This window comes from Drosophila serrata, unplaced genomic scaffold, assembly GCF_035046125.1.
Source record: "Drosophila serrata isolate PLE 108 unplaced genomic scaffold, ASM3504612v1 contig_293, whole genome shotgun sequence".
NCBI classification, from domain to species: Eukaryota; Metazoa; Arthropoda; class Insecta; order Diptera; family Drosophilidae; genus Drosophila; species Drosophila serrata.
In genome coordinates this window covers 2,135,344-2,149,974 of record NW_028257191.1, presented here as the reverse complement: position 1 = coordinate 2,149,974, position 14,631 = coordinate 2,135,344, and the positions used below count along the sequence as shown (strand labels likewise).

The 14,631-nt window shown below is 40.9% G+C and overlaps 2 protein-coding genes across 11 annotated transcripts; one reads left to right on the top strand and one right to left on the bottom strand.

The window, feature by feature from the left end:
- Positions 1 to 865: 865 nt before the first annotated feature.
- On the top strand, positions 866 to 2,848 carry por (Protein-serine O-palmitoleoyltransferase por). The gene has a single exon (XM_020942110.2). The coding sequence runs from the start codon at positions 996 to 998 to the stop codon at positions 2,586 to 2,588; it is 1,593 nt and encodes a 530-aa protein (XP_020797769.2). The 5' UTR covers positions 866 to 995; the 3' UTR covers positions 2,589 to 2,848.
- A 1,869-nt stretch (positions 2,849 to 4,717) lies between these two features.
- Positions 4,718 to 14,556, bottom strand: CrebB (Cyclic-AMP response element binding protein B). Of its 10 annotated transcripts, XM_086836724.1 has the most exons (7): positions 14,339 to 14,474; positions 13,795 to 13,860; positions 8,343 to 8,741; positions 7,951 to 8,151; positions 7,704 to 7,875; positions 5,952 to 6,089; positions 4,718 to 5,446 (listed from the first exon to the last, which is right to left on the bottom strand). In XM_086836724.1, exons 3-7 carry the CDS (start codon positions 8,637 to 8,639, stop codon positions 5,238 to 5,240), a joined length of 1,017 nt encoding a protein of 338 aa, XP_086692850.1. In that variant the 5' UTR covers positions 8,640 to 8,741; positions 13,795 to 13,860; positions 14,339 to 14,474; the 3' UTR covers positions 4,718 to 5,237. The 10 variants fall into 10 exon arrangements, with proteins under 10 accessions (XP_086692850.1, XP_086692851.1, XP_086692852.1 ...); XM_086836725.1 differs by lacking the exon at positions 13,795 to 13,860 and having other exon boundaries at positions 14,339 to 14,556; XM_086836726.1 differs by lacking the exon at positions 13,795 to 13,860 and having other exon boundaries at positions 7,963 to 8,151; positions 14,339 to 14,556.
- Positions 14,557 to 14,631: the final 75 nt, after the last annotated feature.

Here is a 14,631-nt window from a genome sequence, read left to right as displayed (position 1 = left end):
TTCTCTTGAACGGCTGAACGGATTTTGATGAAACATCTACCAAAATTCTTGGAATTTCAATTTCATTCATGGGGCATGCATATTTTATATAATTGCGTAAATGGTCAATAGGAATATTTTCTGGCGGGCTATTCATCGAAAGGGTGTGGGTTCCGTGGTTCATGGTTCCATGGTCTGGTTCAGCGAGTGGTTCTCTGCAGGTTCCCATCTGGTTCCATTTTCATAGTACGCGCCTTAGCTATCAGCCCAAATACACCACCCACTGATATTCGATTTTCTCGAAATCTGACAGTTAAAAACAATTGAAATTTGTACTATATATTCGTTAATCTTCCCCTAGTTATCCTATATACCGTGTATATGTGGACGCGTTCTGAAATCGAAGTTATAAGCCTTACAATTACGACAATGAATGTCCTTTGTTTGACGTTACTGGTATTGCTGCACGCGTTTGATTAGTCGAGATATTAAAAAATCAGAGAAAACACGATTTTTCATATGCTATTTTTAATATATCCAAATGTCAAATACTTTCAAACTCAGTAAAAAACAATAGTAAATTCATTTTACTCTACATTTAATATATATATGATATATAGTCCCTGATCCGGCTTTTTCTAAGTTATATACTAATATATGTACATATATAAATAAAAAGATGACTACTTGCTAAGTTTCATTTAAAGCTATATGACAGGGAACTGAGAATCAATCGGCTTATGTTGCTGATAAAAAATATATATATTTTATAGGATCGGAAATGACTGAATGAATTATTAAAATTATTATTTAAAAGCTTTTAGAAAAATAAATAAATAAAAGAAAAGTAAAAAAATAACCTATGTACATCCACTCCAGATGATCATCTTAAAGATTTATTGGCGCTCTGCATACGGTCACACTGAACTAATCGGCGATTCGCCGGGTCCCAGCATCCCATATCCCAAATCCCTTCTGGCTTGGAACGGAACTGCCTTTCTCCCTCCAAAACGCCGATGGACTACCAGTACTACGACGAGGAGTCCGATTACATTGACGTGGACGAGGATGAGCTGGCTGCCGCCGGCGGTCTGGACTACAGTTACGGCAAGCCGCAGGATGAGGATGGGGAGGATGAGGAGGACTATTATCTCGGTGGAGGAGAGGAGGGAGAGGCGGCGTACCATGACGGCGGCCTGATCGACAGGCTCCCCCAGATCCTGCAGAGTTGCATTGAGCCCTCGCTGCTGCAGGTCCTTCAGTATGTGGCACCCATGCTGCTGCTCTGTCTGGTGTGCCGCCTCCTTTGTCTCCTTTACGCACGGCGAGGTCGCCTCTCCCAGTCCTCCCTACGGATGGCGCCCCTGCATTTGATCCACCTCGGGTGCGGTCTAACTCTGCTGCACTTCACCGTGGGCTTTCGCCTCTGGCTGCTATTGCTGTTGGCCGCCTTAGGCTATCTGCTGCTCCAGCTACTGCGCCTGGGACGGCGCGGAGCCCAGCTCCTGGCCCTGCTCACCATTGGCAGCCAGTTCCTGTACGAGTTGCTGATTTGGCGGAAGCGCAGCGACTGGCCCCAGCTGCGCGGCATCCAGATGGTGGTCAACATGAAGCTCATCTCGCTGGGCTTCGATCTGTGCGGCGGCCAGCTGGCGGGCATACCCAATCCGCTGGCCTATCTGGGCTATATTTACAGTCCCGCCACCTGCGCCCTGGGACCCTGGGTGAGCTTCGGCAGCTACAGCAACTGTCTGGTGCCCCGCAGCAGCTGGCTGCTCACCCTGCGTCGAACAGTGGCCAACGCCGTGCTCTGCCTGCTGACCGTGACCGTGTCCAATTGTCTGGCACCGTTGCTGAGTGACCTAGCCGGCGGCTGGCACTTCCTGGCCATGTACACGGATGCGCTGAGTGTGCGGAGCAGTCACTACTTCGTGGGATTTATAGCGCAGGCGCTGCTGGTGGTCACCGATCAGCGGCTGGATGGTGGCGGTGGCGCTCGGGAGTCTGAACTCCTGGGACCCTTGGTCGCACAACCCTGGCGTATCGAATGGCCGCGCTCAATCAGCTCGCTGGTGCGGAGCTGGAACATACCCATGCACGAGTGGCTGAAGCGTTACATCTACACGCCCTGCAAGACGACGGGCAGGCACTCCCGGACGCAGACACTCCTGGCCGTCTTCTGCACATATCTAGTGTCTAGCCTTCTGCACGGAATGGATCTCCGTATCTACGTAGTTCTCATCTCGTTGGCTGTCTTTGCCGCTGGCGAGTCACTGTTACGAAGACAACTCTCCAGCATGTTGGACGCCTGCCTCTCTGCAAATCTGTGTCCGGGCGCGGAGCGATGTCGCTACAGCAACTGTGTGAGCAAACAGCGAACCTGGATCTCTGTCAGAGGCTGGCTGGTTCGTTTGGCCAATCTGGGCTTCACGGCGCTGGCCATCTTCCATCTGGCCTACCTGGGTGTGGTGCTGCTGGGCGATAGCCTCGAAACGGGAGCCGCCGGCACAGTGGAGGAGGAGGGCTTTCTGTGGCACTGGAAGAAGGCCGGATACCTAAGTCACTACATTGGCGTGGGCACCATTGTGCTCTACCTATTTATCTCGTAAGAACCGGAAGATAAACCGGATCTATCTATATGTATCTCCGACTGATCTATACGTATTTGTATCGGTGTTCGTCATCCTAATTTAAGTGGCAACTATTTGTACTTTTGTATCTCGTATCTTGTAGTAAGTACTTAAACATTAAACGATTCTGTGAAACGGATTCGCGTCCTCTATTTTAATATAATTATCGCTAAATTATTGTAAGCGGGGCTCAAAAGTGGATATAAAATGTGAAATATATCGAAATATTGAAATATTTATATCGTTTTTGAGTGTTTTTACGAGAATTTTAAGTTTTAGTATTCCATATTGGAACCAAACCGACTAGACCTCCTAAAAATCTATTGGAATTTACCTATATAGATTTATCTATCCATCTATTTCTATAAATCTATGTAAAGATTTATATATAAACTAAAATGCAGCGGAATATTTGTTAATTCAAAACAGGTCGTAATAATAATATCCAAATATCAAATTCAAAACATTTATTTTTTCAACTGTGATATTTTTAGATAAAGTCAAAATTTGTATTGAATAAAAAACTGCAGCGTTATTTTTCAAATATTTTTATTGATTTTTTTTTTATTTATTTTTTGTTTTTATTTTTTTGTGTATATTTTCTTTGTTGTTGATTTTGTTTTCTTCTTTGTTTGTTTTCTCATTGAGACAAATATTTATAACAATATTGTAATTTCTACTGATTTTTTTTTTTATTTTTATATCTTCTTTTTTTTTTGTTTGCTTTTTCGCTTTTGCATTTTCGTTTTCAGAATTTTCTTTCTTCGGGCTGTGTGGCTTATACTTGTTTCCGTTTACTTTGTTTTCCGCGCTTACGATTTAGATATTAAAATTACTAGCTTAAGAATTATGCAATGACAATAAAAATATTTTATTTACTTTGTTGAATGCAACTTTTGTTGGTTTTCTTTTTAAATTATTTATTATTTTTGTTTGTTTGTTTTATTGTTTTTTCCCACCTTCCTTTGACCCGGACAAAAAAAAGAGATGCTCTTTTTGAATTCTCGCATTCAGTTTCACTTTTTAATTTGTATTTTGCTCTGCAGAAAGCAGTTTTGATTTGGACATCAAAAATAGAGAGATATACATGGTTCCTTATGCTTTTTTTAACCGTTTCCGTTTCCGGTTGCGGTTATTTTGTTGCCTTTGCTAGATTTTTTTGTTTAAAAAAAGTTCGTTCTGCCTGGCCTTGAACTTGAACTTGTTCATCCATACATTTATATCGTAATTGTCCCGCCATATCTACCATTCATAACAACAACTGAGTTGATCACAAGAGATAACGAGAGTGTTTAGCTTTATATATATATAATTTTTTTTTACATATATATATACGTGTGTTCCATACATACCAAAAAAAGCCTTCTATTTTCGATGATTCGCCTGGGGCAGGACCCTTTACTATCCCTCTCTTTCTTTCTTTCTCTCTCTCTCTCTGTCTCTGTCTGATTCAAAACAAGATCCACAAATATTACAAATAGTGTACAAATATTCGCTAGCTACGTATATCTCATATATAATATATATAAACTGTATGTTTTTTTAAAGACAGGGGGAGGTGTTCGGCTGCGATTTCGATTTTCGTTTCGTTTAAAATTATGCAACAAAGTGTTTGAATAATTGAATTCATCCTTGCCCAAGTGCGATTAAAACCTAATTTGAATCCTTTTATAGTTACAATTTTATTATTTTGCGCTCCTCCGTCACAAGCGGCACACACATACATACATAAAACATGTATACCCAGTGGATAAAAGTATCGAAACATGACTCAAAAAATAGCGTTTTCGAACAAATATCGAACATTCTTTATGTCCAGCTTAAACCCATTGATGATAGTTATAATACAATTGCCTCGATTCATCAAAGATTAATATGTTCGATTCGTTTTCAAGCTATTAAACAATAGTTTAGATTTTACAAAGCTCTCGCTCTTACATTTTTTGGTTCCACTGGGTATTTAGATCAAGAGAAATAAATTTTAAATGGGGAGACATCACACATCTCTCTCTCTCTATCTCGCTGTATCTCTACCTATCTCGTGTGTTCCTGCTTACAAATTCGCTAAGAAAAAAATAACACTTTCGCTAGACTCGCATGTCCTGCAGTAATTACGAATTAGATAAAACAAAATTTTTAATTACAATTGATTTGGGGAGCTTGGGGTATAGAATCGTAGGGATAAAAGGACTTTTTGGGCTTAGGCTATACACATGTTTTTTGTGGATATAACTTCAGTATCGTTAAATTAGCAAGTAAACTAAGGCATACATCTAATTAAAAACATAATATTAAACTTTTAAATTATAAACATAATTACAATTGTGTTCTCTCGTCCATCGTCCATCGTCCATCGTCCGTCTCCGTCTCTGTCCTAACAACAACGCGATCCCGCATACAGCTCATACATGAAATGACTATCCATGAACTGAGCTTCGTATAAACGCAATAACACTTAATGTACACACTATCCACATATAGAGCATTCTATACGTATATAAATCATGATGATATGCGGATCCATGCAGCGCTGCTGTCGGGCATTCGTGTTTTTCGCGTTTTCCCAGAATGGCCGCCATTCTACTATAGCCATAACCTTAGCTGGAGGCGGAGGCGCACGCCCCACATTCAATCGTTCTTGGTCTGACAGTAGAGCTCCTTGAGCGACTTGAGCTCCTCTATGAGCGCTTTGTTTTGGTTCTCTAGCACCGCCACGCGATTCTCCAGGCACTTGATGTACTCCTTCTTCTTGCGCCGGCACTCACGCGCCGCCTCCCTGTTCTTCTGCAAACGGATTTCGCGTTTACGCGTCTGATCCTCCGCTATCCCGCTATTGTCTGCAAGAGATTAGGATAAGAAAACTGATTAATTAATCTGTTTATTAAAATGTGTGCATCAATTTCCCCAAAAGTCGAACTCTCTGTAACTCGAAAGGGATACGGGATTAATTATACTCGAATTTGGATAGCTTGAAATTGAAATAGATTTATTATCGATTGAGATTCGAACTAAATTCAATTATAAAGCAATTTCAATAACTATCGGAAAGATAATTTGATGTAAACACATATTAAATGCTAAAATGAATATAATTGAAGGATTCCTTTTCCTCATTATCTATGAAAAATCGATTATGAACGATAGGTAGACAATCTATTGAAATGTATCAATCAATATCGATATTGAATCAGAAATATATCGACAATTAAAATTACAGCTATCGATTCACAGTAGTAGTTCGATAGATTAATGTATGCCTATCGAGTTGCAGAAGTTCAATTCATTTCACGCTATTTATGGGCTATATGAGTAAGTTATTTTTTTTTGGACCGGGGCTATTACTGGTGTTGTAAGATATCCGATTGGGCATGTAGTACGTCGGGTCCAACTGCATCAGTGAGCTATTCGTCGCATTGCCCCCCGCACCGCTACCCGCCAGCTGAGAGTTGAGCACACCATCGGACATGGTCAGCGATGCGCCTGCCAATTGGGATTCGATTCGATCCAATTCCAATGCAGATGCAGGTTCGGATTCGGGATCGGTTTTTGGTTTCAGTTTCGGAATTTGTCGGTTTTTGGGGGGATTTGTTGTTGAGTTGTTGTTGTTGTTGTTGTTGCGGTTGTTGTTCAGGACAGAATTAATTTTGATAGGTAGTTTTTTTTTTTGTGGAGTAGGAAGGCAGTCGAAAAGAAAACAATGGAAAAAAACAACAATAAAAATTATAAGAAAACATATTTTTCATTTCAGTTTTCAAATGCAATTTTAGAAATTTTGACTGATTTTATTTAATTAATTTTATTTATTTTTTGCATTATGATCTTGAGTGGGTGAGTGCGAGCGAGAGCGGCGAGCGAGCGGGCGAGATAGAGAGTTAGTTGGAGACAGTGGAGAGAAGCTGGGTTATTGGTTGAGAAGTACTGTTAGGTGAGGTTGGTTGTTTTTGTTTTTTCTAGTTTTCTTAGATATTTTTTTGCATAATGAGCTGTGTAATAACAACAACGGCAACAACAACGAGGATATTACAGCAACAACAACGACAGAGCAAAGTAAAGGGGGGGAGATAGAAAGATAGAGATACAGAGAGGGAGAAGAGGTAGAGGTAGAGACAGGCAGCAACAACAGTTGTAATGGTAAGGTGTTTAGTAAATATTACTTATTTCATTTGTTATTGTTGATATGCCTGTCTCTGTAGATTGTATTGTACATTTGAATGTGCGCAGGCGTGTGTGTTTTGCGGGTGCTGGTATGTGCGTGTAAGGGTGAGAGATTTATTTACAGGAATTTTAGAATTTCAAGGACTCTTAACAACGATTTCTTTGTTTTCCCTCCTTCAACTATTTTCTTTAAGCAACATCAACAACAACAACAACAAAATTGCAATAGATTATTTGCATTACGAATCGTATTAATTTATATTATATTTGCCCTAACGGTACTTGGTTATGTGAGAGCGGGACAGTGCGAGTGAACGATCGACATCGACGGATACAACGGTAAGAGTACAGTTGTGATCACAATACAAAAAGACTTGACATGATTAAACATGCTATTTACAACATCCTGGGAGTTATCACTACTGACTGCGTTCTTGAGTATTTTTTTAAAGATAATTTCAATTAATCTATATTGATGTCAAGTTTTTTTTATGACAATTTACAATTTTTACAAAACCATAAAACTTTCAACATATAGACAGTCTCTAAATCAATTACAAAATTAAGCAAAGGACATATGCAGATTTTATAGCCTCCTTATGCGTTACAAGCCCCTGATCAATAATAAATAATAAGTCCTTCGAGGGCCTTATGGCCTCTTCGCTACTAAATGCTTTTTGCCCAACCGCAACTGTACAAAACGAATGACCAATGTGAATTGTTGGGTTACAAACACTGCAATAATGAATGGATTTTGATGGATCGACCGATCAGCAGCCCTTTGGGAGTGGACCAAACGATGCTCGGTTGCATCCTGGGATGACTAATGAGAGAAATCGGCTGGCGCGATGCGTTGGGTTAGCGAATAGAGAGTTGAGAGAGCGACAGAGATGTGTTCGAGTGTGTGTGCGTGTGTGGAGCTTAGTCCCCGGAACTCACCGCTTATGTCGGGTCCACTGATCTCGGTAAAGATCCTATTGTACGATGGCCGTCGCGTCAGCTCGCTGCGATGATGCTGGGAGTCGTCATCCGACAGACTCTCGTCGCTATCCTCCGGATGCTGCGTGTTTGGCTCTGGTTTGATCTTACACGTCGGAAAGGTTGGAGGGATCTGAGCGGATGAATTGGAAATTCAATTGTGATTAGTTCGATGGCTCCAATTTGGGGCGCTCGGTGAGCTACGCACTTTGTTACGCACTTGCACTGCATTGCCCGGGGTCGTGTGAATGACCGTCGAGTTAGCCGGCTTGGCCACATAGACCACTCCCACGCCCTTGTGCATCGCTGTGGCGGCGCCCAGCGCCTGCTGCTGCTGTTGTTGCTGCTGTTGTGTTCCAGCCGCTGTCTGTATGACCCCCGAGGGATTGGCCTGTATCACGGATTGCACCTGTGGGTTAAGAGTTTTTTTCATAATTAGAAAGGATACTATAGTTTATAGACAGAGGAGAGTTAACGGTAGCCCCAGGTGGGATATATCCTGTCTGGGAATTCATATATAAATCCCTGAAATACAGTTTATATCCCAGTTCCGGGGCTTTGGAAATAACTCAGCCCTATCAGTGGAATCTTGTCACTCACCTGCAGGCCGTGCTGCGCCAGCGTCTGGATGGGGTACTGTAGATTGCAGTTGGAGGTGGTGGTCAGCACGGTGGCCGCTCCCTGCGAATTATTCGCCGCTCCCGCCGTTGTACTCTGTGGGTTCTGTTGCTGCTGCTGGGGGTTACCACCGCCTCCTCCTCCTCCGCCGCCGCCGCCACTATTTGCCGCCGCCGCCGCTGCTGCTGCCGCCGCTTGGGCGGCAACGACATCGACGACATCGTTGGAGGCCGAGGCCGCCGACGAATTGCCGTTCTCCTCGACGATGCTGTTGTCCATATTGCCGATCCTGGCGATCTTCAGCAGCACCGAGACGCTCTCCGACAAGTGCTTCAGTTTGGCTTCCGTTTCCGCTTCAATTTGGCCAGCTTGAAGGGGTTGCTGCAAGGAAGATCGGATCGAGGGGGGACGTTGGGTTGGTTTGTTGAATTTGTGGATTGGATTTATTTATTTATTTATTATTCCCGAGATAAATCACTGATCACTGGTCAATGCTTAGCGGCTGCTGCTGTTCGACTGTCAACTGTTGTTGCGTTTGTTTTGTTTGGCGACAGCGACACACAGCGATGACGAGTGATGATGATTACGTTTATGTTGCTGACACCAGCAACAGCAGCAGCAGCAACAACAGCAACAACAGCGCGCCCGTTGTGTGTATTTTGGTGGAATGACGTCATGACAACGTTGTGTGTGCGAGAGGCAGCAAAGCAAAGAAAAAAAAAACAACGAAAAACACACACACAACGCACGGAACAGAACAGAACCGAAAAAAAATCAACTTACTTTCTGATGACATCACTAAAAACGTTGCCTCTTGTTGTTGTTGTTTCTCGCTCTCGCTCGCTCTATCCCTTTCCTTTTCCCTCTCTCTCTCTCTCGCCCTCTCTCCAGCGTGCGTGTCGTTTGCCTGTGTGTGAGTGTGTGTGTGTGCGCGCGTTGCACGCTGTGCTGGCAACTTGTTGAAAATTCCGTAGATATTTTTAAGAGGGGTTTAGTCTATAACCCTTGGCAGGGGGCTCGTGGCTCCCGAAAATCTACGGTTCCTGTAGGAGACTACAGCGCCAGGTATGGCATTTCGAAAGGCTCAAATCAGAGAGCCAATCACACGCACACAGCACTAGCAGCAGCAGCACCGCAGCAGAGGGGAACCAGCAGCACCAACACCGAGTTGGTGCGACAAGTTGGCAGCACGCACACACACAACACTACTGCGAGCTCCGCACTGCTCTCTCTCTCTCTCTCTCTCCCTCCGCCTGTTGTTATCGTTGCCTACGTTCCTTTTAATTTTTTTTTTCACACCCCCGAATCGCGGAGCAGACGTTGAATTTTAGAGGTCGTAACACCGAACTATAATCTTCTGCACTCGCACTCACGCGTTTCCCTGATCCAATGCAATTGCACAAAACGATTTATTGATAAACTCCGTTTTTGCGCAAAAATCGTTCGCGTATTGCTGGCTCGCTCACTCACTGCCACAGTGCTAGAGCTGGAAATAAAATCGATTCCGCAATCGACGGATCGTAATTTCCCATCACTAGGAAAATCGATTTCGTTGCGGGTAATCGATTATATTCAAAAATCATATGGTCCCTCCAAATTTAACAAACTAAATTGAAAGAAATATTTTTTCATATTCAGTATTTAAAAGAGCAATGCCAAGAGAATTGTGTTTTATTAAATTTAGCAAAGCTTAGTTTTTATTTTCCGTGGCAAACACATCGTCGGCGGTGATGCCAGATTTTTTGGCAGTGCTGCCAGTTTTGATTTTTTCCGTTAAAATACTTTTCTGTTGTCTTAAAATTTGTAAATATTTTATCATAATTGTTTATATTATCCAAAATGACAATGTTAATCAAAATGTATTATATTATTATTATAATATTTTGATTTTACTATCTATCTAGTTTTGACTGGAATTCTTTAGAATTTTAAAGTAAAAAATGTCTCATTTAGATTTTCAATTTTATATTTAATTTACAACAAATATTGTAATATATATAAACTAAACATAAAGCTTTCCTTATTTAAAATATATATTTTTTTATGTTCAACATTTTATATGGACAAAAATTTACTTTCAAAAGTGAACGAACAATTAACAAAGATGACTTACTCCCGTCACTCGCGATGACGTTTTCCTCTAATTGCTTTACAGCTAATAGTTAGTAACTATCCAAGTACTTATATGACTACAATTATTGGAAGGGCATGACGTCATCGTCGTCGGAAATCTTCGTGGCATGTTTTCAGCCGAATTGGGGATAATTTGGGGCCTGCAACAGTTTTACCTTAATAGTAAATTAGTGCAACGAGGTGCAAAGTGGGTGGTTCTTTTTATCAGGAATATTTTATAACATCCATACCATTTGCATTATTTCAGATGGTTTTTTAATCGACTTTCCTTTGACAATAATTACGACCCATCACGAACCCTGTAAACCCAGGCGCCCACTTTTTGGGGCGTTTGGTCTGACAAATACCGCGCTGTCTGAACGACTAAATGACTGACTGACTCACTGCCCGTGCTACCTTTGCGCCGGCTGACATCACTGACTAATGAAGTTTGCCCTGTCCCCAGCAGAGGGAACGGCAAATAACCCATTTCGTACTGTATGCACACCCGCGGTCAGCGCAATAGCTGTGCAGTATCTAACCAGAAATATGTGGTTTTATTTTTTCGGGAATTAAAGAACAAGCCACTCATGGCACAGCATAAAATATAGAATTAAACATTTTAAGTTTTGCAAGCACACTTCCAATAAGTATATTCAATAAATATAATTGGAAAAAATTTTAAATCAATTCCTTTTTTCTGATATTTTTAAAAACCATCGATTTTTTAAAGCCAAATGAAATACTTTTCGGTATTTCCAACTTGACAGTAGCGGTCAATTCGTAGATATTTATTATTAAAGAAGCACTCCTTGATTGTTCATAGTTACTAACCCTAAGAATTAATTAATTTATGTTCTTTATTAAAAAAAAAAGTATTATTAAATTTATAAAAAATCAATCAGACTATGAAAAGTTTTTTGAAACATATACAAAATTCAACTAAATTTAAATACAAATAAAATTATGGAATATTTGGGACAAATCGACCTGAAAAAAAGAAAATGTATTTTCATATGAGAAAGTTTCTTTCCTAATTTCAAGGCCAATTCTTTTTAAAACCGAGAGCATCTCGTATTTGAATTTTTTGTGCGATTTTAGGCAGTCATTTAGGCTTATAACATTTTACTTTATGTTCATTTGTATTTTTAAATCGTTTCGATGAAAACTATTTTTATTTCAAATTTGTATTTGTCCAAAATAAAATTCACTTAATTAAAGCTTTCAAAATTAAAACAATTTAAAATTAAAATTGTCCAAATTCCTTTAAATAAAAATGGTTTGTAACCTTATAAAATCCCCCAGTGCTTTCCGAATTAAAATTGTGTTATATGGTTTATATTCCAAGCTAAGGATATACATAGTTTATTTACAGACTTCGGATTCCCGAAGAAAGCCTGCCTTCTCGGGTTTGTTTTAAGTATTTGTTGCTTTTTCGCATTATCAAAGTAAAGAGAAAAAAAAACTCATCAGCAGCGTCGACGTCGACAGCGGTGGTTTTGTTGCTTTTGCATTTCAATCAATTCCAATCAGAATGCATTTCGCATTTTGCTTTCGGCTTTTGATTTGCCCTGGCCGAGCCGAAGAACCCCCACCCCCGCCCCCTTCAACGGAGCGCTTTTTCTCGCTGTGCACAACGTACGCAAAATTGACGTCAGCATTATTTATTTTTACTCGTTTCCATTGCGTTGGTGTTCGTTCGTGTTTGTGCTGGTTGGCTTTCTGTGAATCTCTGCGCTCCTCTCCCCCACACCCCCACACCCCAACAACTCACCCCTCTCTTTCTAACGCTGTTTGCTTGGCTGAATTAATTAAAACTAAATGAATGTGCAATAACAAAAAACAAAGCCACAACAGTTATTACTTGTCATGGACAAGCTAAGAACAAGAAGAACAAGCTGAAGAAAGCAAAGGGAGTGGAAGTGAGTGAGACAAAGCCATTGACGACAGGTGCCGTTGTTTGTGGCACAGAGTGGGAGACGGGGAGGGGGAGGTACAAAGGGAGAGGCCTACTGCATATGGCTCATAAAGCCGCGCGGCTTAACGACGGTATTATCAACATGCCCATAACAATTTCGATAATGCCACCGACGTACAACAGCTGCCGTTAGCAGCGCTTTCCAACACTTGTTCTTTTATCCAACACAATAACAGTGTTGGAAGGTGGTGTTAATGGCAAAGGACATTACAAATCATATGAACTCAAATTAAACTTTTTTAACATCAAATGACATGTTGTCTATTCTGTCCCTAAACATATTCAAAATGTTACTGAAAAAAAAATTAAATACGGTGCCACAAATAATTTCTAGACCTTAACTATTAATTTGTAAAATATTGAAATAAACATAAGCCCATGTGTAAGTATATATTAAATTTTTCTAGCATTAAATGTATATTAATATTTATTATTTTATTAATATGTTACCTGAAAATGTAAGGATTTACAAACAACCAGATATTCAGTACAATTTTAATGCAAGTCTTTTAAGTATTGTTTAATTAATTAATATTATTTATTATTTAATAATTTATAAAACTCAAATTATTTCCTTTATCCTTTAAACTTCTTTTATGCCTTCTGTTTTATTACATTTATAAAGTGGGTTACACTAAGAAGAAAAACCTAAAAGCTGAGAGTCGCTCATATTAATCCTTATCATTATTATTTTTATATCAATAAAGTGCTTTAGTAAAAAATTCCGTTAAAAGTGAATAAGCCCAGCATTAATAATTTTTCGCCGTGCACAAATATTTTTGTCCGTGTGCGTTATCAGCTGGAAGGGGGGGGGCTTGTGTTATCAGCTCGTCGTAGTTGCCGGCTAATTATGCACGGTCCTAACCAGTTGAGCTCTTTAAATGTGCAAGATTAGCGGGAAAAGGGTGTTCGTGAGAACGGTGTGGCAAAGATAGAGCGGGAAAGAGAGAGCTCATTACAGGGCCCCAGAGTGCTTTCCCCCAGGCAATAGTCAGTGTTGGTAATTTACGACTCTACTATCTAAGCGGCTTGACACTATCGCAGTGTCAAGGCGAAGCGCTGCTCTATCGCCTTGCCACATTCCGCCCATAACCCATTGATTGATAAGTGTAATCCGCTCCTCTCTCTCTCTCTCTCGGTTCTTTTACTCTCCCGTATCACGCTCAGTTCACCCGCTCTCTCTCTCTCTTTCTTTCTTTTTACACCCATTGATGATCGCCACAGTTATGAGTTTGTTGCCTTTGCACTCCCACTCCCACTCCGCACATTCACCCCTTTCTTACTCTCTCCCTTGCTCTTAAGCTTTTGTGCATTCCTTCGTCATTTTTGGTGTTTATTGCTTACCCGCGCTTCGCTTGCTTGCTTGTTGTTGTTGTTGCTGCTGCTGCTGCTGCCTGTTGACGTTGCTGACTAATAACAATGAAATCTTTGCATAACGGCAAACACAAGCACTGCACAACAAAAATAAAAACAAAAACAAAAACAAAAAAGTAAACCAACACAACACAACACGCGAGTGTGTTTTCGCTCTATCTCTTTTTGTCTACCGTAAGCGGCTTTCAAGTCGAGGGAGATGACAACAATGCAAAATTTAAATCCGAAAACACAGCAGAAACGGAACAAAGAATACAAATCGCTTTGTTATTGTTGCCCGCTTGCCCGTCAGTGTCGTTGTCGCTGCTTTTGCCTCCTTTTTCGTGTCGTTTGCGATTACGTCAAGATTTTTTGTTATTTTACTGATTTGTATTTGATTACACGCTCGCAAACACACACACACACACACTCACGCCCGCCCATACATACAGCGGAGGCTATAATTATTTACTTGCACACAAAGAATGTTGTTACGTTTTTTGGCGCTCAAAATTCGCTGCTTTCGAATCGTCACCTTTTGCTGTTCCCGCCGGCGTCTTGCCTCTCGTACTGTTGTTGTTGCTCTTCTGTTTGCTGCTTTGTTTTTGTTTTAACCACACCGCGCGTGTGTTCTTCGGTATGGGTGTGAGTGGTGTCGCTCGCCTCTGCACTGGTGTGTGTGTGTGTTAGATTTTTTTTCTTTTTTTTTTTTTTGGGAAGGCCGTCTGTTCTCTACGTAGTCAAACTGAAACTGAAAAGTAGCAGCTATGATGACTGACTAAGCGACGGTGGCGGTGGCGGCGGCAGCGCTGCGTGCGAGCGGGATAG